This window comes from Ursus arctos, unplaced genomic scaffold (assembly GCF_023065955.2).
Source record: "Ursus arctos isolate Adak ecotype North America unplaced genomic scaffold, UrsArc2.0 scaffold_12, whole genome shotgun sequence".
NCBI lineage: Eukaryota > Metazoa > Chordata > Mammalia > Carnivora > Ursidae > Ursus > Ursus arctos.
This window is the reverse complement of record NW_026622786.1, coordinates 8838584-8861922: the sequence shown is the minus strand read 5'-3', so window position 1 is coordinate 8861922 and position 23339 is coordinate 8838584. Positions and strand designations below refer to the sequence as shown.

General features: G+C 36.2%; 1 protein-coding gene across 4 annotated transcripts in view; it reads right to left on the bottom strand.

Annotated features, from left to right (window-relative positions):
• The window catches only part of GDAP2 (ganglioside induced differentiation associated protein 2), a 69821-nt gene that overhangs the window by 10244 nt on the left and 36238 nt on the right, over positions 1-23339 (bottom strand). For 3 of the 4 annotated variants that reach the window (XM_026483645.4, XM_048220321.2, XM_057310335.1), the window contains 5 exons: positions 16986-17062; positions 16172-16248; positions 13414-13553; positions 12674-12728; positions 1893-2036 (listed from right to left, as the gene is read on the bottom strand). In XM_026483645.4, coding sequence (XP_026339430.1) covers positions 1893-2036; positions 12674-12728; positions 13414-13553; positions 16172-16248; positions 16986-17062 — 493 coding nt within the window. Of the gene's footprint in view, positions 1-1892; positions 2037-12673; positions 12729-13413; positions 13554-16171; positions 16249-16985; positions 17063-23339 lie in introns of those variants that run through there. The other variant, XM_044378639.3, reaches the window with a different exon arrangement.

Here is a 23339-nt window from a genome sequence, read left to right as displayed (position 1 = left end):
CTAAACAGAAATATAATGGCAGGTCTCCCTTGTGGAATACTCCCCAAAGACCACAAAGCCAAAGTGCTGCAAGTAACATGTAAAGCTCTAGTATCTAGTGACCTGCCCTCTGCTGGCCCTTCCCAAGTCATCTCTGGACACCTTCTTTCGTTTCTTCCCCATTTTTATTTTTATTTTTGGCCTTTATATACAGATGGCCTAATATCTCATTTCAGAAAGCTCTAGTACAGGCACACAGAGATGATCCAATCACCCAAGAGTTAGATTATAGGTTGCTTTTTGTTTTGTTTTGTTTTAAGGATTTTATTAGTTTATTAGGGAGGGAGGGAGAGAGAGTGCGTGCAAGCACAAGTAGGGGGAGAGGCAGAGGGTGAGGGAGAAGCAGGCTCCCCGCTGATCAGAGAGCTCAAGGCAGGGCTCAATCCCAGGACCCTGAGACCATCAACTAAGCCCAAGGTAGAGGCTTAACCGACTGAGCCACCCAGGCGCCCTGAGATTATAGGTTATTTTATGAAATTCTGATTAATCACATCATCTGATATACAAAATATAAGAAAAATATAAGAAAAACTTAAAACAAGCATACAAACAAAACAAACGAACAAAACCAAGCTTGAGTGTGGTGTTGATACTTAATGAAAGTCAGTTTTATAGGCTCTTAAGTATATAGAAAATGTGTTGGCTTAAAAAACAGCCATTTGGGTTTTCTAACCAATGCAATCCAACCTGTACATTATATCCTAGAAAATAAATTATAAATCCAGACACTAGCTCTGAATTGTCATTCCAAGTTTTTTGATCACAAAATGTCTTTTAGTATTTTTCATTTCCTGCTATCCATTTTTTTAAATTATTAAGAAGAGAGATGTATACTTCAAAAGAATAACAATAAGGCCATTTTCTACTCCAGCAATCTACAATAAACACAAACTGATGTTCTTTTCCCCCCTCCCATTTATTCAATAATCTTTGTATCTATGATCTAGCTGCTTCAATTACAAATCCTCTCTGTTCAAAAGCCAAGCATGAAATTTTATTAGCCATTAGAACACATTAAATACTTTGCTCTTCACATAAAGGGAGACAGAAATTATAGCTGAAGTTAAAGAAATGGTAGAGAGAAAACGTCTTGCAGAATATTTATTTTAGTGTATACATGCTGTACAATAATTAGGGAAAAACAATTCATATCAAACTTAATATAACCTTCAAATATATTCCCTGATTCACGCAGAAAGATATGTAATCAGCAACAGTTAAATAAGGAGATTGATGATCTTCTGGCCAAGCATGTTACTTACTTTTGTTTTTTTCTAACTACTGAAGTGGTAGCATGAATAAACACAATGGGATGGAGCTTTAATGAAATTCAAGAGTAGCCCTTTATCATTGTTTAAGTAATATATTCATGAATGCATCGATAGATCATAATACTAATATTACTGGTTGATACTCTTAAAAACATTATATAAACTTTTAGCAAAATGAAACTTAGGGTAAAGACTACTAAGCTAGGCCACCGTTTTGAATTAATGCTGAACATGTCACACACCAACAGGTTCTTCTGCCACTACTTATGTAAAGTTATTCAAGCTTAAGAAAATTAGGCAGAGGTGGTAGAAAACAGACAATATAAGCAAGAATTGGCTTCAAACCAACAGCAGGAAAATCTCCCATTGAAAAGTTTACTGGGGAAAAGGTCCTCTCTTAGGACAAAGTGTTTTCCTAGTTACTGTAGGAAAAGAATCTTAAATGGTACTATCAAGCTTACTAAAACCTGCTAATGGCATTAATATCATCTTCTACTAAAAGGATGTTGTGCCCAGCAGCAGTGCCCTCTTATAGAACAGCTAAGATACACCAGGTGAAGGAGAACTCCTGGTACTTCTTACCCTGGCATCATATTCAAGGACAAAAGGAGGAAAGTCAATCTGTTCTGGTGATATGGCAGAGAATAGCTGGTGGAGGCTGTCCACATGGTGGATTTTGTCCTTCAGTCCTGAGACAGAAAAGGTGGTAAAAAACCATGTTGATACCTGATTAATAGAAGAGAAAAGCACTTTAAGCCAGTGACCAAAGTTAGAAATACAAACATGATTCTGAAAATTTATACTAGATAGAAACTATATTTCAAAATTGAAATCAATGTCAGAAAAAGCTTATAATAAGTAATGTTTTCAAAGTGAGGGTTGTAGTTCAGTGAATTATGCAGTCAGTTTAATGGATTATGAACAGCAGTAAAAACAACAATAAAAAGGAACCACACTAGAGTAACAATTACTGGGGAAGGTGGTAAGGGTGAGCAAAGTGTTTCATGAAGCTTTTGTTTCTGTGTAGGTGTCTGTACGCTCCTATGTGTGTAATATGTTGTCATGTAAGAGTTGCTTTTTACTGTGCGTTGTGGGCAAAATCCCCTGCATTATTTGGTAGAATAATCAATTCATTGGTACTCTGAAAATGGTTAACATCTCCAAATTCACAAACACTTTTCATTTTTTCAAATGAGACTGAAAAGAAAGGTCTGACAATATTTGATACATTTATTTTTCAGCTGACATTTGGCATGTGGCCTCTTTCTTAATCAATCAATGCAAATCTTCTGGGGCTATACAGCCACCTTTGCTCATTTCACTTTACAACATGTAATCCCTCTATAAAAGCTAGTCTGCAAAATTTGTTGGCTCCAAAAACAGAAAAAAAAAATCTTAATAGCAAACAATACTGACATAAACTAGGCAACAGCTAGAACTCACAAATTATTGTTCATCTATCTAAACTGCCAACCGAACTAGTCATATTACTAATGGCTTACACAATGGTTCTATGAGGTAGATACAGTGTTGTTGCTCTCCCCATTTTATTTATGGAGGGAAACATGTGCATATGAACACGGGCACTGGGATAGTACAAGTGTATAACGGGGTATATTATATATACACGACACTCTGGGCATCTGCCACTGATGCCAATCTTATCACCTTTTCCAGGTGCTGTCCCAAACCTTTCACATATTCCATGCCCCTAATATGACATATTTTCTTTGTACCTCCTTATGAGAAAGGGCATGAAATAACAGAGACAACACCGTACTAACTTATCAGGATCCTGTCCACATCTGCATTTGGTAGAGACCCACTTCCATCATTATTTCTCCCTTACAGCGCCAGATTATCTCTTCTATTGAATTCTTAATACCTGAAATTTCCATTGCATTTAGAGCACTTATTCCTTCTTCCTAGTATTTCAGTTTCTTATGTCCATTTCTATAATCTCCCTAGGACTTGGCAGACAATCATAGAATAACAGTCTAAAGTTTTATAAGATACAGACAGAACCATCATTCTGAAAGTATTTGATAAAGAATGAGTAAATAAAAATAGGACTTATTTTACAATGATTTTTATAGCCTGAGTCACTATTTTGGCTACACTACCAATGACCGGCATAAGGCCTCAAATATTAACATTACCCTCTGTACCCTCTCCCCTCTCATCTTATCAAGTTTATTTGGAGGGGGGTGATGCAAAGGAGGGAAGGCACCTGGCCTTGCTAGAACCATGTGGGTTAATTTTAATAAAATTAAACAGTCACTTACTTACATACTCCGAATCAGCTAACATCAGTTTCTTTAAAGTGCACACTGTTATATACCTAATTAATATAAACTTCTGCAAACTAGATTAGTGACACTTCCAGATTGGAAGCTCTACAACCAGCCACAGGGGTAGCTAATAAACCAGTAAGAGCTATGGAGAGGTCACAGACATTTTACAGATTCCAGAAGGAGCTTAAGGAAATAGGAAGATTGTAGAGTCTGAACAGAGAAGCACCCAAAGGCTATGTTAAGAGGTTAAATGTGTGTAAGGGGTTAAACATCTACCGGTCATCTGTGTATTAAGCACTGAGTTGTAGGTGATACAGAATAACAATGATAGAGCCATTCCTCTTAAGTGGGCTTGGATTCTAGTAGAGGAGCTAGGTTAGAAGCATAAGCATAACAACTACCTAAGGCAAAATGTACTAAATGCAATGAATGGCCCACAGAAACATGTGAATACCTACATACACAAGGAGCCCCTGCTACATGGAAAAAGGGAGAAAAATACAAAACTATAAGGGCCTAAGCAGAAAACTCCTGTGCCTTCGTTCTCTTTCCTCAAAAGCTTTTTACATGCTGCTTTTGTATGCCTGGCAATTGTTTTTCAGAGCTCGGATCAAATTCACCCCAGTTAGGAGGTCTTCTTTGATCACCCTCCACCCAAAATTGGAAAGAAGCTTCTAAATATTCAAACAAACAGTTTGTTTACTCATGTTATTGCATAATTAGGATTCTGTATTGTATTATCTGATTCTCTAAATAGACTGTAAACTCCCCAATGCGGGGAATGTCTTATTCAATACCATATTCAGTGTGTAATTAAAGCCCAACAAGAAAAGAAAGGAATTTAATGTGCTGGAAGAATAAACAAGTGGAGGAGTAAGAGTTTCTCAGTGTATTGTTTTAATACTGTTTAGGAATGGTTTAATATTTTTTCATTCTACAATAAAAACACATTGCACTTCAATCTGCGCCTCAGTTTCCTCCTCTATAAAATGAGCAAGTTAGACTTAAATGATCTTTAAGGTCTCTCTCAATTGTATAGTTCTATAAAAGGACTCTCGCATATGCCACACCATAAGGACATGGTGGGGTGGCGGTGGTAAACTCAAAGAGAAGGCTGGGTTGGGGAGACTAGGTAGTGACCTCAGGCATACAATCTGCGAAAGAGAAACACATTTCTCTGTCCCATTTTCTGCCATTACCACCTTCACATCCTCCAGTTACTGGCAAGAGAAAATTACTCAAAGTAGACAGAAGGAGAAACCCAGTTAGAAGGTTTCTGTTCAGGGACACTCAAGAGCACTGTCTTTGCTTTTTAAAATTTTAGTTTTACATAGCTTAGCTTTTAATTTTCAATTACTTATAAGTCATAAAGATACATTTACGTAAACTTGCATTACTTAGTATCTACTATTTTAATAAACTGATGAAAATTTAAAATTTGAAAAAGGACTGCTGTGATATTATACAAATGCTGGAAATTCTTTCACCCAATTATTCACAAATGCAAAGCCAAGAGCACAGGATCACAAAACAATATAAAGTAGAAAAAGGCTGTTCACACACGTGTGCACTAAAATAATCTACTGGAGCCAGAATCAAGAGTGGGTCTAAATTCCGTTAGTTTGCCTTGTATTAGTAAACTTCAAAGAAGAAAAAGAGTAGTGATTTATATAAGCAGTCAATTTATTACCACTTTGGGTGGAGTGCCCTGGAAAAGATCTGACGAGTACTGAAATCAGAACAGTGTGATTCAATTGTTTTATTATCCCTTGATTTCATCTCATTATTTTATAATTACGAACACCCCACTTAGAGTTTTTGACTTAGTATAAAATAATGGTGGATTTCATTACACATGGGTTTTATTCTCTCAATCCTCCCTCATTTTCCCCATTCTTAAATGTTATGAAGAGGTAACATAACGCTTTTCACTTTATACATCTGGTCTTCAGCCTCTGCCAGCCTGCCACTAACTCCTATCTGAAGCAATTCCAATGTGTGACAGCCAAGGCTAGTGGCTCTAACACTGAAATTTCTGGTAATGTGCTTCCATCAATGTCACAGGGTGGATAGCTATTTATAGACTCTCTACTGTGGAGGAGGAGAGATTAAAGTCATATCTTAGCAAACAGTGGTTACACAGTGTTATAAGTCTGGTACAAAGGAACACTATTCTGATAAATCTGAATTTGTAACAGAAGTAAAGAAAATTATGAAAATGTTCAAATATTCACAAAGTTAAAAGAATTTTTTACAGTAAACACCAGTATAGCCAATCACTCACATTTTCCTTATGTTTTCTTTAACACATATCTACCCATCCCTCTATCCATCTGTTGGTCCATCTTACTTTTTTGCTGCATTTCCAAGTAAACTGCAGACATCAGTAAGCTGTCCCCAAATACAGCATTCATATCTCTAACTAGAGTTCAAAGTTTGTTCAGTTTCTTTGCTATAAAATTTACATTTGATGAAGCGCACAGATTTTAAGTGTACTTTGCTGTTTAGGCAAATACATATTATGTATATAAAACTCCTACTCAGATATAAAACATTTTCGTCACCCCAGAAATTTTCCTCATGCTCCTCTTTCTTTATGGCCCCCTCCACAGAGGCAAATGATGTTTTGATTTTTTTCTACCATGGATTAGTTTTGTCTGCTCTAGAATTTCATATAAATGGAATCATATAGCATAATTTTTATGTAAGGGTTCTTTCACTCAGCTTAATGTTTTTAAGATTCTTGTATGCGGTTTTGTATATCAGTAGTGTGTTCTCTTTCATTGCCAAGAAACAGTCCATTATAAGAACATGCTAGAGCTTAATTATTCATAACACTATTGATGGGCATCTGGGCTGTGTCCAGTCTTTGGCTGCTATGACTAAAGCTGCTATGAACATTCCTACAGAAGTCTTTTTTGGCACATACATTTTCTTTTTTTTCTTTTTTAAAAGATTTTATTTATTTATCTGACAGAGAGAGAGACGGCCAGCGAGAGAGGGAACACAGGCAGGGGGAGTGGGAGAGGAAGAAGCAGGCTCCCAGCAGAGCAGCCTGATGTGGGGCTCGATCCTAAGACCCTGGGATCACGCCCGGAGCCAAAGGCAGACGCTTAACGACTGAGCCACCCAGGCGCCCCTGGCACATACATTTTCATTTCATTTGGGTAAATACTTAGCAGTGGTGCTGATGGGTCACAGATGAGGTATATATTCAGTATATAAGAGATTTTCATAACTTTTTTCAAAGTAGTTGCACAATTTCCAATTCCTACTTATGATGTAGGAGAATTCCAGTTGCTTCATATCATTGGCAATATTTGGCATCGTCAGTCTTTTAAATTTTGGCTATTCTGGTGGCAGTGTAGTGGTCTCTCACTGCAGTTTTTTTAAAAATGTATCTTTTAAGTAAGATATAATTGATATACAATAAGCTGCACATAATTGAAGTATACAATTTGTTAAGTTTTGATATATGTATACACCCATGAAACCATCATCATAATCAAGAAAAAGAACACAGCCATCACTCTCAAAGGTTCTCAGGGTCCTTGGGTCCTTTGTAATTCCTCCCTCCCACCCCTCCTTCCTGTCTACAGGTAATCACTGCTCTGCTTTCTGTAATTACACATTAGTTTGTATGCCCTAGAATTTTACATGAATGAAATCACACAGTGTGTTATATTGTCTGGCTTCTTTTACTCAGCATAATTATTTTGAGATTCATTTGTGTTGCTGCATGTATCAAGAGTTCATAATTTTTTATTACTGAATAGTATTCTATTGTAGGGATATACCACCGTTTGGTTATCAGTTCTCCCAGTGATGGGCATGCGGGTTATTTCCAGTTTGGGGCTATAACAAATAAAGGGCCTATGAGCATTTGTGTACAAATCTTTGTATGGATATGTTTTCATTTGTCTCAGGTAAATACTAGGTAGGAGTGGAATGGCTGGATCACATGGTAGGTATACATTTAATTCGTTAAATAAACTGCTTTAAATTCTTTAAAGAAACTGCTAACGTTTCTGTAACATTTTATATTCAGATAAGCACTGAAGGGGAATACCTGTTCTTCCACATTCTCACCAACATTTGGTATGGGCAGTCTTTTAGCCATTCTAACAGGAGTGCAATGATATCTCATTTTGATTTAATTTGCACTTTCCTAATGACTAATTAGGTTAAACATTTTTTTATGTGCTTATCTGACATTTATATATTTTCTTTGGGGAAATGTTTGCACAAATCTTCTGCCCATTTCTAAATTGAGTTGTTTCCTTATTAGTGATTTTTGAGGTTTACTTATTCTAAAGAGAAATCCTTTATCAGATAAAATGTTCTATTTACAAAGATTTTCTCTCAGGCTGTGGCTTGTCTTTTTACTCTCTTAACTATCTTTAAAAAGGCAGAAGTTTTTAATTTTGATGAAGTCCAATTTCTCTTATGGATTGTGCTTTGGTGTTGTATCTAAGAAATCTTTGCTTTACTCAAGGTCACAAAGCTTTCTCTATTTTCTTTTTGGAAGTTTAATAGTTTTACATTTTACAATTTAGGTCTTTGATCCATTTCCAGTTAATTTTTGTATGTGATAGAAGACACAGATCACAGTTCATTTTTTTTTTTTTTTGCATATGGATATCTAATTGTTCCAGTACCATTTATTGAACAGACTCTCCTTTTCCCACTGATCTGACTTTGCACTCTTCTCAAACACCAGTTATCTATATACACATGAGTCTATTTCTGGGTTCTCCATTCTGTTCCACCAATCTATACATCTATCTTTATGCCAATACCTCACATTGTCTTGAGGACCGCAGCTTTAGAATAAGCTTTGAAAGTGGGGAGTGTCAGTTCTCCAACTTTGGTTTTCTTGAAAGATCGTTTTGGCTATTTAAATTCTTTGCATTTTTTATTGGTCAATTTCTACAAAAGAAGCTTGCTGAATTTTTGGTTGGCACTGAATCAACATATTTAGCAAGCACTGAGAATTTCACAATATTAAGTCTTCTAGTCCACAAATACAGTAGATATCTTCCTATACTTAGGTCTCCTTTAATTTCTCTCATGAATGTTTTGCAATGTACCTAACTTGTACAGGGCATAGGTCTTTCACATCTTTTGTCACATTTATCCTTAAGTATTTAATATATTTTGATGCTAACGTAAATAATATTACTTTTTAAATTTCAGTTGAATTGTTTGTTGCTAATATATACAACTGATTTTTAAATATTGATGTTAAACCCTGAAGCCTTGATGAAACTTACTCATTAATTCTACTAGTTTTGCTGAGGATACCACAGAGTTTTCTACATAGATGCTCATGTCATCTGTGAATAAAGACAGTATTATTTATTCCCCTCTAAATCTAGAGGCATTTTATTTCTTTTTCTTGCCATATTACACTGGTTAGAACCGCTGGTACAATACTGAATAGAAGTGGGGAGAGCAGACATTCTTGCAAAGACATGCTAAAAACCAAGCTCATCCTTCTGTTTATCTCCATTAAAGAAAAAAATTCAGTAGCTACTGGATGAACAAAATATAAATGGATGATGAGATGTGGGGAAATAGTCAAGCAGTATCTTTAAGTGCTACAGAAAGAAAAAAATCAGCCACCCACTGAGCATAACAAAATAGTGGAAAAGTTGATAATAGACATTATCTGATAAGACCATGTAATCAGAACTTAACTGAACAGAGTACGAAAAGTCCTTCACTTAACGGACTGTTCCACTGTACTTTACTTATTTATTTTTTAAAGCCTGGCTAGTGTTCTCATAAGCATTTAATTAGCACTTACTAAGCTATTCTAACACTGAGGGACCAAAAGGAAATTTGCAACTTTTAAAAGAATTACTTAAAATATTTCATGCAAATTTTAAAGATAGTATTTGGGTGAGAAAGTCAACAATTTTGTAAACAATGAGAAATCCCAAAGTGAAAACCATTCTCTCAATGAAATCTTCACTCATCTATTAATTATGAAGTGTAATGAGGACTTTTCATTACTTATATTTAATTTCTCCACAGTGCTTTAAAATAATGACTACTTCTACCGTCTTTGATGCTTTTCCTGTCCACTGGCTCCACTAGCCTGTCCACTAGCATTAGTCAATCTTGGCTCGCCTGCTGATTTTTAGATTACTTTTCCTTGATCCCAGGGTTCTGTCCTTAGCTGTCCTCTTTGTGACTTAATTCATTAACATATTTAAAGAGTTAAAGCTTTATTTACTTGATGGGGACTCTCAAATTTATATCCCAATCCATGATCCCCTTTATCTGATGACACCTGGGAGTCATGGATGACACAGCCCTTTCTCTCAACCCTACTCATCTAATAAATAACTAAATCCTGGGCTTTATGCTGAAATACGTCCTTTTTTCTCCAAACCCCACTGAAATAATCAGCTTTTGTTGTTGTTTTTTGTTTTTGCCTAAACCCAAGGTTGGCCAACTTTGCAAAAGACCCTCTAGTAAATATTTTAGGCTTCATATATTAACATTATAAGAAAATGTCATTAGGCAGGCCTGAAGGAACACTGCTACACCAGAGACAGGACAATATGGACACTGACTAGGAGGTAGCTATGTCCTTTCAGATAAAAGATGGTGGTGGCATGAACTAAAGTAGAGGCAGTGGGACTAATGGCACAGGCACAGACTGGGACAACAGCAAGCACACAGAACTGATGCAATATGATGTTTCCCTGGTTCCTGGCTTAGGCACCTAACAGGCAGTGGTCCCATTTACTAAGACAGGAAATATAAACAGAAGTTTGGGAGTGAGTTGGGGAGGAGGACAATGAGTAGTTTTGTTTTTAAAATGTTGAACTTCAGGGGCCTGTAAGACATCTCAGTGAAGTATCTAATCAATAGCTCAACATGCCTGTCTAAGCACAGGAATGATGATGACCATGATGACAGTGGTAACATTTATTGAGCTTTTATTATAGGTCAGGTAATGTTTTTAAGCATTTTATACATATTAACTAATTTCATCCTTCCAATAACCCTAGAAGGTGGGCACTATTATTATCCCCATTTTATAGAAGATGAAATTAACACACAGAGAGGTTCCATAACTTGCCTGAGATGATTAACTGGTAGATGGTAGAGCTTGGATTAGTAACTCATTCCGAGTCTTGGGCCCATGCTTTAAACATTAGGCTTCGCTGCCTCCCAACATGTATTTGGGAATTGAATATGATTTCGAGCGTTGCTGAAGATACAGGAATGAAAGAACGTATAGAACGAAAGAAAAGAATGAAGGCTTGGGAACATTAACACTCAAAGGATGAGGAGAGAGAGGGCACAGCAGAGCGGACTGAGAGAGAGCAGCTAGAAGTGGTAGAGAACTCAGCAAGGTAAGTTTCGAGGAAGCCAAGATAAAGTGTTTCAAGGAAGAAGGGACCACCTACAATTAAGGCTGCAGGGAAAACAGGATAAAGATGACCAGTGGTTTTGCTGCAAGTAGCTTTAGCTGTCAGAATGGGTTCTGAACCAGATGGGAGTAATTTAAGGTGTATTAAAAAATGCAATGAACACAGAATGTGGATCACAGTAAAAAATTTTGGTTGTTAACAGGAAGAGAGATAAGTGGAGGCTTTAGCATGTTTAAAAGTTGATGAGTTAGATCCAGAATAATGGGAGAGGAGAAAGATAAAAATTGCGGAAGAGAAAGTCCTGAGGAAATGGAAATATATTGTGTAGTTATGAGTGGAGGCTCTATAATTAAAATATTTAGATTCAAATCCAGCCTCTGCTACTTATTAGTTGCTTACCTTGGAAAAGTTATTTAATCTCTCAAAGCATCAATTTCTTTACCTATAAAATGGGCATAATACTACTATCTCCTTCATAGATATAAGGCTTAAACAAGATAATGCATGGGAAAAGCTGGAATATAGTAAGTGCTTAGAAAACATTAACTGTAATTACAATGGGATCCAGACCACAGGTAGAGGAGCTGTTTTTCATTAAAAAGTAACACATTTTTTTTATGACAGAAAAGGAGACAATGACAGAAACAGATGGCAGAAAGTCTGGGGTAGGAGGGAGAAGACTGGCAACTTTTTACTGAGGTTTTCAATGTTCTTGGTTAAGAACAAGGTCAGGCTAACTGGTGGATGAGGAGCTGCTAATAGGGCTTGAGGAGAGCAGAGAACCTCACTGGTACACTGTCCAGTGAAATACTTGGGGCCCCTTAGCAGTGAAAGCTCCATGAGTCTGCTTAGAAGCCCAAAATCACACAGCTCTAAGACTTCTCCATCCATGCTCAGCAACCCAGATACAGGAATGAAGAAAGCAGAGTGATAAAATTATCTCATGATCAGGTTTTGACGGGCAAGTGTGATGAAAGAGTAAGAGATCATAGGTTATTTTAGGCATTAATAGCAGTGACTGAAGTGATAGAACATGGGTTTTAGGCTGGATAGGAAATAAAGACCAAAAAAGGATGACATTTTCAGAAAAAAGTAAAAGGATCAAAGGAATGCATGTCTTGATGAAGTCAAGATGTAGGATTAGATATTAGGGATATTAAAAGAGCAAAACAGCTATATTCTAGCTCTCACAAACTTTGCAGGCTACAGTAAGGTAGAAAATTGAACAAGTAATTAGAATTAAAAACAGCATGATGATACAGACTAAAATCTTAAGAGAGTACAATGTAGGAGTACCTACTAGTTGCAGAATTGGTAGGGGAAGGTTTCCTATGGAAAGTAATTGTTTAGCAGAAATCTGAAGGACAAACAGAAGTTAGCCATGAGCAGGGGAAGGAAAGTATATTCTGTATCAAGAACATGAGCAAAGCCCAAACAAACACAGAGTAGGAAGAGGCAAGGACCAAGGGGCTTGTATGAGTTACCTACAAAGACAATGGAGTTTACATGGGACCAAAACACTAGGACCACAACTCACTATCACTTAAAAGGAACAGTAAACAAAGAAATCAGCAGGCACAGTGGTGATAGTAAGAATCAAGATCTTGAAAAATAGCATAATATGCTGGCATGCAGTGCACTCAAAATCAAGATGTAGCTAAAAAGAAACACACCGTACCTTTGAACGAAATGTTGGATGAACAAAATAAACAGCCTTCAAATTCCTCTTGTATCTGATTCGAAATAAAAACAAGGGTCAGTATGTCATGCTATGGACATTTAACTCTTTGCTAGAGTGCAGAAATATATTCACAAAGGAAAAAAAAAATTAAAAATAGCCCTAGTTCACTTATTGAATTTTAGGTGAAATGTCAAAAAATGATTCAGAGAACATTTCATTATTTAAAGTATTTGTTTTATAGAAGATATTGTTTTTCTTGGCTGTGACAGAGCCACCTACAGGTAGAACAAAGTAAATTCATATATAACAAACATTTATTGTGTGCCATTTTTTTATATTGCACTAGAATCTCTGGGACCAGATTATGAATTAACACACTCATGGGTCACTGGGTCAAATGAAATAATATTTATATACATATTTTGAATAAGAGTAACACACCTTATTAATAGAAAGTAGTATTTTTGTTATTTTATATACAAAGATTGTTAATGATCCTAACCATTTTTCAGGATGTTTAAAAGCAGGAAAAAGTTTACATATGAATTTACTTAGATGCAAAATACGCTGGAGTTAAGGAGGGCCTCCTCATATTAAAATATCTTATCTATATATGATAAAATTCTATGTTACATGAAAGATGTTTTCGCAGAATATGCACCAATATTTGCTTATTGATTAATATTAGGAAAGAAAGAAGCTATCTCCCCTCTTCATAATTTGCAAAAATAACTAACTTGACATCAACAACATCGTAGAGTTTCTTCAGGAAGTCAGAGTCCAGGTGATTGTATTCGCTGGTCAGTGTGTGAAAATATACTAATACATACTCCTTCACAGCAATGTGATCCATTACATGGATAAAATATAACAGAGCCTAGAAGAAAAAGAGAAGTAAAAGTAAGATCATCCTGCACAGTGGTCTATTTCACAGAAGCCAAGAGCGAGGCAAAACCCAGAAGATTAGTCTAATGAGATGCCCCCAGCACTGCAGACGGACATCTCAGACTAATGAGTATCAATTCTCTTTTAAAAAGCTTCAGGAAAGTGAACCATGCCAGTGTTTGGTAATTCTCAGAAATAATACAGTAGGATCCCTTTATGCCTTGTTCTAAGTGGTGGAAGAGAACAATCAGTCTCTATCCTCTCAACTCTTCATATACTAAAAAGAGTGCTTCAGTCAGATGCCAGGTTTTCCCTCTCTAGGATATCAGTATCATTAGAAGTATCTGCTTGAACTCAGTGAAAATCTTTACAGTCTCTACTGGGATACAGACTTAGGGCTCTCACGTAACCAAGAATTACTATACAAGGACATTAAGAGTGATGCCTCCCTCCCATGGCTCACTTGGAGGGCTAATTTTCTTGGCATCTTTAATGTTGACCTGAATGAGAAAAATGAGAACAGGTTTAGTCAGTAGATGGCAATGGACTGGGCAGCACTTCTAAGGCTCTGAAAGACTCAAATTTAATGTGACCCAGATCACATTAGAGAAATATTGGAGAGATATTCCATTACAAGAAGGATGAAATTTAAGAGAAACATTAAACACAAAGCAGAGATACAATATGGGCAGGGCCAGGATGACCCAGTGGTGGAGCTATAAACAATGACATGGAGGAAGCTAAGAGTTAACAACTGAAGGATTATTATCAAACAGGCGATTTCCCAGTTCTCCACAGGAGAGTCCTTGGCTTTAACATGAGTAGACTAAGATGGATTAGTATCCAACTGCTACCAGAGCTGACAGAGGAGGGCACTAAGAAAACACAGTATCTTTCCAGTTTGTTGGTCTGGACCTTACAATGTATCTCATTATATTTTATGAAATAATATATCATGGATATCCAGAACACCAAGCAAGTGCACACCAAAATCAAATGCAGAGATTTATGTTTTTATTGGTTTCAATCACATTATTAACAATGAGAATGAATGTCATACTGATTGTTAATAATACAAATGACTATAAGTAGAAACTTACTAATGATATCATTTGCATCAGTTGAGTTTTTCCTGTGTGTGTGTGTGTGTGTGTGTGTGTGTGTTTATTATTTCTGCTTTTACCAGATTGCTTCTGGTCCTCTTTCTATCTACTCTCTACTCCCTCCCCAGAGCAATTAAGATACTCATTTTCAGCTTTAATTCCCCATCTTAAACTTAAATTTTTTTGCTATAAGGAAATATAGCCATATGACAGAAAAATGTAGAAAACAAATTCTCCCTAAAACTGTGAAATCCATTTTAAATTTTTACATTTTGAGTTTTTACCTTTATGCTTAAAACAAAACAAGTTAAGATCAGTCTATAGGCAACTTAATGTATCACTTTTTCTCCTACTGATATTATATTATAAAGATTTCTCTATAGTACTTGCCTTTAGAAACAAAATTTTTAAGGGTCACAAAACATTCCTTTTGTGGATACACCATAATTACCTGTTAGGAATTTAAGTTCCAATTCCGTGCTACAAATAAGCCTATGGTAACATGCCAGGTCCAATACTTCCACAATTTTTTTTTTTACCTAAACACCAGTGACCAGGAAACTAAGGGCTTAGCCAGAAGCAATTACCTGCTTTTGTGTAACTGTGTTTTATCTTAAAAAATGGGTGCAATTTTTACATTTTTAAGCACATAATTTGTTACTATGTTAAGAACGATTTATTAAAGTGATTCTCCTCTCTTGCAGTCAGTTTCTAATAAAACTATGTTCCAGGACAATTTGCATATTTATTTTGTAGATTCAATAGTCCCTTGCCCAAGTATTCCGATTTAGGCAGTTTCTGGGTCGATACTACTTCCATACTTCAGATTATTTCCTTAATACAAATTCTCAGGAACAGAGTTCCAGGGTCAACGGACGTGACCACATTTATCATTTTAATTCATCTTTGATGACAATGATTATTATTTAAAAGTTCTGGCTAGTTTTGAAAGTGACAAAAGGTATGTCATTCGCTTTTTTTTTTGGATTACTAATCATTTCTAAAAGAAGAATCATTTTCTTATTTTTTTTGCTAGTAATACCATTTTTTCTTTTATGAATCAGCTGTATCTGTCCTTTGTCTCCAAATGAAGTGATCGTGGCATTATCACATCTTGGGTTAACTCTATCTCTGACTTCTCTTCAGATAGATATTCAAGAGCTAATTTTTCTTTTTTCAAGAAAAGCAGTATTTGATTGTTAGTACAATTATAACCCAGAGTGAGTCCAACCCAAAACTTGCCAGTTGCGTCATTTCTGAAACAGAGCAGGTGCATTTTTGGATCACATTATGGCATTCTAGTATTTTTTGTTTCTCCTACAGAACAAAACCAAACCCTTAACTTACTGAAATTGTATGTGCCAACATGCAGAGCCAGGACCGCTCCTCTGCCCAGATACACATAATTCTGCCCCATCTCCTATTCTAAGATCTGATTCCAAATTCATATCCTACTAATCATAAAAATCAACATTATGTGTAAAACAGAGCCTTTTTAATGGCTTACCTTGTCCATATCTATTAACGTGACAGGAATGTTTCTTCCAACCACCACCATTACTGTGCGACCGCAGTTATCAACACCTGTGAACAGGAAACGTGATCAGTGCCCAGAGACTTTATTCCAAGACTGGACTCTGACATTATAAAAATAGTCTACACAAATATAAAGGATTGAAAATCAAGAACTTACGTTTTTTTTTAAATTTCATCTTTAGATGTCTTTCACTATGAGGAAACCAATACTTTTTTTTCCCCCTTCATGAGGTTTTGATGACTGCCTTTACTTTTAAGATAAGGCTTCTTACAGGTTTTAAATCAGGGATAGCCAAAGGTAAAGCTGCAGACCTTTTTATAAACAGCTTTTTGTTTAAATTCACTACAACTTTTAATAACATTAGTGATCCAGGAAAAACTACTTGGAGCTCAACTCTGAAAATTAACAAATACTGTCTGAAAAAGAAATTTAATGCGGGAACGAGTGGAAATCAGGGAACTTTCACCATTTCCATCATATATTTATGTAAGGTTTGAATATTGTATAGCAGTGGATAACATTTTCAAAAGCAGAAAAAAAATGTTAAAAGGTAAGAAAAAGGACATTAGGAAAAAATAAAGTTGGCTCATGTAGAACTACAAGATGAAAATTTGTAGGTTGAGATGTTAGTTTCACAATCTTGATGATGAGCAAAAACTATCCCCATTAGTAATAAAACATTTTTTCATAGATAAAACGAAAAAAATCAGAGAAAAATGAAGTTTCTAACAGCATGCTAGGGAGGGTCCTTAATTAGTAAAAGTGATTATGTCCTTAAGCTCACCTGTTTGGTATAAGGCTTTTAGAGAAGCAATATCAGATAGATCCTCAGATCTTGCTTGACATAACCAGCGATTATAACTAGAGAAATAAAGGACATAATTATTATAATAACCCCCTGTAAATTAAATTTACAAATGGAATCTGTTTCTATCTTTCCCTAAAGGATGAGATTTTATTATAATGTGCAAGGAGTTAAGGAGGTCATTATATTATGCAGAATCTCTACTAAAGTGTTATTGATAAAATAAACACAAATGAGTTTACTGAGTAACTGAGAAAGGAAGGTGTTCATACTAAATGATTTAAAAAGTCACTTTATGATCAAGTGAAGACTACTCATGTAAATGGCAAAGATACCAAGTACTCAAATTAACACTGTTTTCAAATACTATTATTTTCCCTTACTAAAAAGCATGCAAATAGAGAAATCCTAAAGCAAAAGCAGTTATCTAAAATAGATGTTCACTCATCCAACAACGATTTGGTATTGAGAATCCTACAGTGAACAGACATGGTCAGTGCTCTCAAGGAGTTTACTTTTCATAAGAAAAACACCTAGGTAAGTGTTGAATATGTTAATGTGGGACCACAAAGGAACTAGGTAATTTTATGTGGTAAGGCCAGGCTTATTTAATGATTGGTTAATCAAACCAGTTGCACTGATAACGCATACAGCAGATCCTAGGGACCGCAGCTTGGCTTTAGCTAAGAGGGCATTAAAACTGGAAGAGACAATAAAGATCTCAAAGAGGGTAAATGACCTGCAAAAGGTCAAGCTAATCTTAGTTACCAGCCAATTACTGGTAGAGCTGAATTTGAAGTTGTACTCAGATCTCCAGATTTCTGAAAAGGTCAGTATTTTTTCTACTATTTCATATTGCTTTCTTAAAATTCAAAGGGCCACTTATTTGCAAAGAAAGCTTTCAAGGCACTGAAATGCATGAAAAGGAACTTTGAAGCATCTAGGTCATACAGGGCAATATCCTATAACATAAGGAAAACTAAACCAGGAGAGGGAGATTTCGTTTCTAATCTTATTACTTTCTGTGCAACCATAGTAAATAAAGCTGTTTCACCTCTATGGACCTGTTTCCTCATCAGCCACGCAGTGTTTATGTAGAACACTTTTCAGCTATAAAGTACAATCACGCAGCTAAGGATATTTAACAGGAAGCCTATTACATTTGGATTATAATCAAATGATACACCTGCTAGTATCACAGAAATTGTTACTGCCTGTGAAAAAAACACCTGGTATCACACAGTTCCATAGTTTTCCTTTTTAAATTTAGAAGCTTGGGGTGCGTGGGTGGCTCAGTCTGTTAACAGTCCGACTCGTGATTTCAGCTCAAGTCATGACCTCAGGGTCATGAGATCAAGCCCCAAGTCGGGCTCTGCCCTGGATATGGAACCTACTTAAGATTCTCTCTCCCTCGCCCTTTGCACGCCCCCCCCCTTCTCTTAAAAAAAAGGGTGGGGGGAACTTGCCCACCTCTGTAAATTGAAAAGTCAAAGAGAAAACAGCTTTAAATTTTGGTTTAAGACACAATTTGCAAGTCAAGAAGACTTATGTTTACGGTAGTTCTCCTTATCGATATGCACTGTTCCATACTTTTACACGGAGTCACTTCCCTGGTTATTCACACTAAATCCCCAATTGTACTGTTTTCTAATTGTCTTATGATTAAGTCATCTTCACAACAAGACTGAATAGAATGAATCTTCAGTGTCTTACGAGCATCACAGGTCCTAGCACAAATCATGTAACAGGAATTCCATAAATGTGTTAATTTCTATACTCCATTCTTGTATTCATTAGCTCATTTTTCAAGGATATACTATGTACATGTAAGTGCCTGCATCATAGTAGGGACTCAAATCTTTGTTTAATGGAATAATAAACATGACCATTATTCAAGATATTTGGGGGGAGCATCTGAGAAAAGGTCCTTGGCTTCAAAGAGTTTAAAGCTGAACATATCAGATGGACACAAAAAGAATTAACTCTGTGGTAAGATGGAATGAAACAAGCAATCCAGCAGAGGTCTAAATATTCTATCAATATACTGAGAGGAGGACTAGCAGGGATAGGGCGGGGAATGCAGAGTGAGGGGGAGCGGAGTGGAGGCAAGGTCCAGACATGTAGAACTAACTGCTCTCCCTTCTCTACACCATAGAGATTAGCACAAGGCTTCACTCACTTACTGCCAGTGTTTACTTCTACTCTTAGACAACAAGACAGGGAATATATCTTATTTGTCTCTATATGTCCAGGCAATCTCTAGGGTTACTCCTGACATTAAGTAACAATGTGTTCAATGAACTCTGAAAAAAATTTTTTTCGAACTGGAATTCAGGTGCACAAAACAGAATTAACCTTGGTTCAAAGCACTCTCATCACCAGTACACACACCATTCTCTTTAAAAAACTGGTTATCTAGGGGCACCTGGGTGGCTCAGTCAGCTAAGCATTGGACTCTTGATTTCTACTCAGGTCATGATCTCAGGGTCAAGAGATCAAGTCCCTCATCAGGCTCTGCCCTCAGCAAGGAGTCTGCTTGAGATTCTCTCTCTCTCCTTCTCCCTCTGCCCCCCCCCTACCCCGCTCTTGGGTACACTCTCTCTCTTTAAAATAAATAAAAATATCTTCAAAATATTTAAAAACTGGTTATCTAGTTACTTTTAATGAAGTAATAAGTACTCTGAAACCTACTGCCCCAAACAAAAGCTAGCACCCTTGCAATAATCTACCTCTAATCATGTGGTCATTCCCCTTCAATTCTAGCCCCTGCCCCCATAACCAGTCTCTGGAATCGCCCATCCATCATTTTCTTGCTTTCCTTTTTATATCCTTTTGGTTCATCCGATGTATTCCCAAAAAGTTTTTTGGAAAAAATTTATTATGCTATATGTAATCTTTTGGGTCTCATTTGTTTAACTTACCAGACTTCTAAGATCCATCTGTATCATTGTGTGGCAATGTTGTTCATTCACTTTGACAACCATATGATGTATTTGTACCATATGAAAACTATAGTTTTTTTCATCCACTCTCTTACTGGTGGGTACTTGGACTGTTCCCAGGTTTTTGTTCCTGTGAGCAGTGCTATGATCAACTTATTGAACATGTTCCCTGGTATATGTGTGCATGATTTCTCTTGGGTAGATACATAGAAGTTGAACTGCTAGGTTATACTTATATTCAGTTTTAGGAGATAAAGACCAGACCTCTTTTCCAAAGTGCTGTACCCATTTATACTTCTACAAGCAATGAATACGAGATCCTGTGAATCCATGTGCTCCTCAACACTTAGTATCAGCAGATGTTTAACTTTTGCCAACTGGTTTTGAAATGTTATCTCATTTCTCTGGTCATTAATGATGCTAAGATCCTGTTCAATTTTAATGGACATGTTTCCCTCTTCTGTGAGATGCCTGTTCATATTGTTTGTTTTCCATAGGGCCATTAGCTCTTTTCTCACTTATTTGTAGGAATTCTGTATATATTCTTTTTTTTTTTTTTAAGATTTTATTTATTTACTTGACAGAGCGAGAGACAAGCAGCGAGAGAGCGAACACAAGCAGGGGGAGTGGGAGAGGAAGAAGCAGGCTCCCAGTGGAGGAGCCTGATGTGGGGCTCGATCCCAGGACTCTGGGATCACGCCCTGAGCTGAAGGCAGACGCTTAATGACTGAGCCACCCAGGCGCCCCCTTTGTATATTCTTGATAGTAATCATTTGCCAGTTTTGTTTACTGTGAATACTCCCATTCTATAACTTGTTTTTCACTTTCTTTAAGATTCATTGCCCCGCTTGCCAAAGTTCTTACTTTTAATATAGTCAGAGCTATTTTTTTTCTTTTAGTCAATGCTTTTTATATCTTGTTTAAGAAACCTGTCCTTTCTCCAAGGTATAAAAGATACTAGCCTACAACTTCTTCCATGGATTTTAATTAAAAAAAAATTAAGTCCTTAATCTATCTAAAATTGACTATGGTCCATGGTGTGAACTCTGAAATAGCACGAACTCTAAAATGTTTTTAACCTTGATCTGTGACTAACAACTTGAGAACCTAGAATAGATTTTGGTTGGCAAAAGCAACATCTATATGAGCATGTTCAAGGGAAGAAGTCTTATAGCTTACATGAGATTCTTAAAGGCTTTGATTCAAAAAAGGTTTAGCATCATTGCTGAGACACTGGTGCTGCTCCAGTTTCTAAGGACTGAGATGAACTCCAGGGCAGCAACTCAGGACTGCCATCTTCATCTGGTTTCTTCTTTATTCTTATTAAGTCTCCTCCATTCCCACTACAGATTATGTAAGTTTGATTTGGTTATCTAGTCAATCTTCTTTTATTTTTTTTTTTTAAAGATTTTATTTATTTCTTTAACAGAGATAGAGACAGCCAGCGAGAGAGAGAACACAGCAGGGGGAGTGGGAGAGGAAGAAGCAGGCTCCTAGTGGAGGAGCCTCATGTGGGGCTCGATCCCGTAACGCCGGGATCACGCCCTGAGCTGAAGGCAGACGCTTAACCGCTGTGCCACCCAGGCGCCCCAGTCAATCTTCTTTTAAATAAGTATTTGGAAGGAGGGAATAAAAGCAAAAAAATGTTTTATCTCCTCAGCCAAAAGAGAAACAACGCTCCATTTCCCTCATCTGTTCAAAAAATGTTTTAAAATTGCCATTATTATCTCTTATATATCTCTAAACTGCACCTCATTTTTTGCTGTTGTTTCTGCATTTCATTTCAATAAAGATATGAAATCTTTTATTCCAATCCAACCACCAAAACAAAAGCTAAAAAAGGAAAACATCAACTCAAAATAGTTCCTTTTCTTAGAGCGTATTCCAAATAAACAGATTTCTATTACTTGCTGGATAAACTACAGTAATCACAGGTAAACAGTTTCACACACTACGGCAAAATGGCAGCAAAGGTAGCTACTACAGGGCTTGAAGACACAAATACTGAGTAGACAGGTTCTCAACAGGTTGCAATCAACTAAGGTTGTTTGCTGTCCTCACAAAGCTAACAAAAGGCAATTTCTTCCACTTAATCAAGCACTGTCCACATGCATAGCCACAGGTTGAATGAAAATTTACTCTAAAAACCGGGGATGTACTGTATGGTGACTAACATAATGTAATAAAAAATCATTAAAAAAAAAAAAGACTAATGACTAACCTATTTGTGTACAACCGATAGCCTGGGTTTTGGAATCAACAGAAATTTTTCCTGGCCTAAGGCAACTGCCCCACACTGGACTTAGTTAGGGCCCTTGTTATATACTTATTGCACCCTGTACTTTAACATACATTATTCATATAATGATGTGATACCACATTTCTCTCCTCTGCAAGACCCTAAGCTCCCTGAGGGCTGGGGTTGTATGTCTTTTGCATGTCACTTTATTATGTTTTCAGCATGACACTTGGTACGTTGGTAAGGGCTCAATAAATAATAATGAATGAGATAAATTTTATTGTGGGATATGACTTAAGAGTTGTAGGCAATTGGTCTTAAGCTGACCAAGGGACACTAGTGAAAAAATTACTGTAAAAATAATTTTAAGCGTTTTAAAAGTTCTATCTTTGAAAAAGAATACTGCCTCCTAATTTTTGTAAGTAAGCCAACTTCTTCCTTATGATATACTCAAATCAGTGTCACAGATGGATAGAAAACCTAGAAATATTAAAAAGAATTAGACAACATGCCTAATTTTTTCAGATGAATTACCACACAGAGATAATGATGTGGCAAGGCAATGCCATGAGAGCAATGATCTGACCCAATGCAGCCAATCTATGGGACTTTTAGTTTTGTTACTGATGGAATAACTGAAAGCTTTCAAAAAGATGTTGCTAACTAAAGACCTACTTCCTTAGAAATTAAAACAAAAATTATCATTTGCTCAACTTGATCAACTAACATAATTAACAGAAAACCAGACTCATTATATCTAAATAAAGCTAGAAAAAATAAGAGAAATAAATTAAAAAAATTTCCACAGCCTTCAATCTTAAACATTTAGCACATGGCAGAGTATGCAACAGATGACTCATAGCTCAGTTATATCATATAAACCCCTACAAGGAGCCATCAATTTTCAAACTTTTTGGTCTCCGGACCCTTTTATGTTTATGTCAATTATATCTATCAATATTTACCATATTAGAAATAAAAACACGAATTTTAGAAATAATTATTTGTAACTCTAAAAACAACAGAAAGTTTAATGTGAACATAAATACTTTTTATGATAAAATCTGTGTTTAGGGAGAAGAGTTAACACTCTTCAATGTTTTTCCAAATCTCCTTAAGTTCTGGTGGATTCTCACATCTGCTTCTGCATTT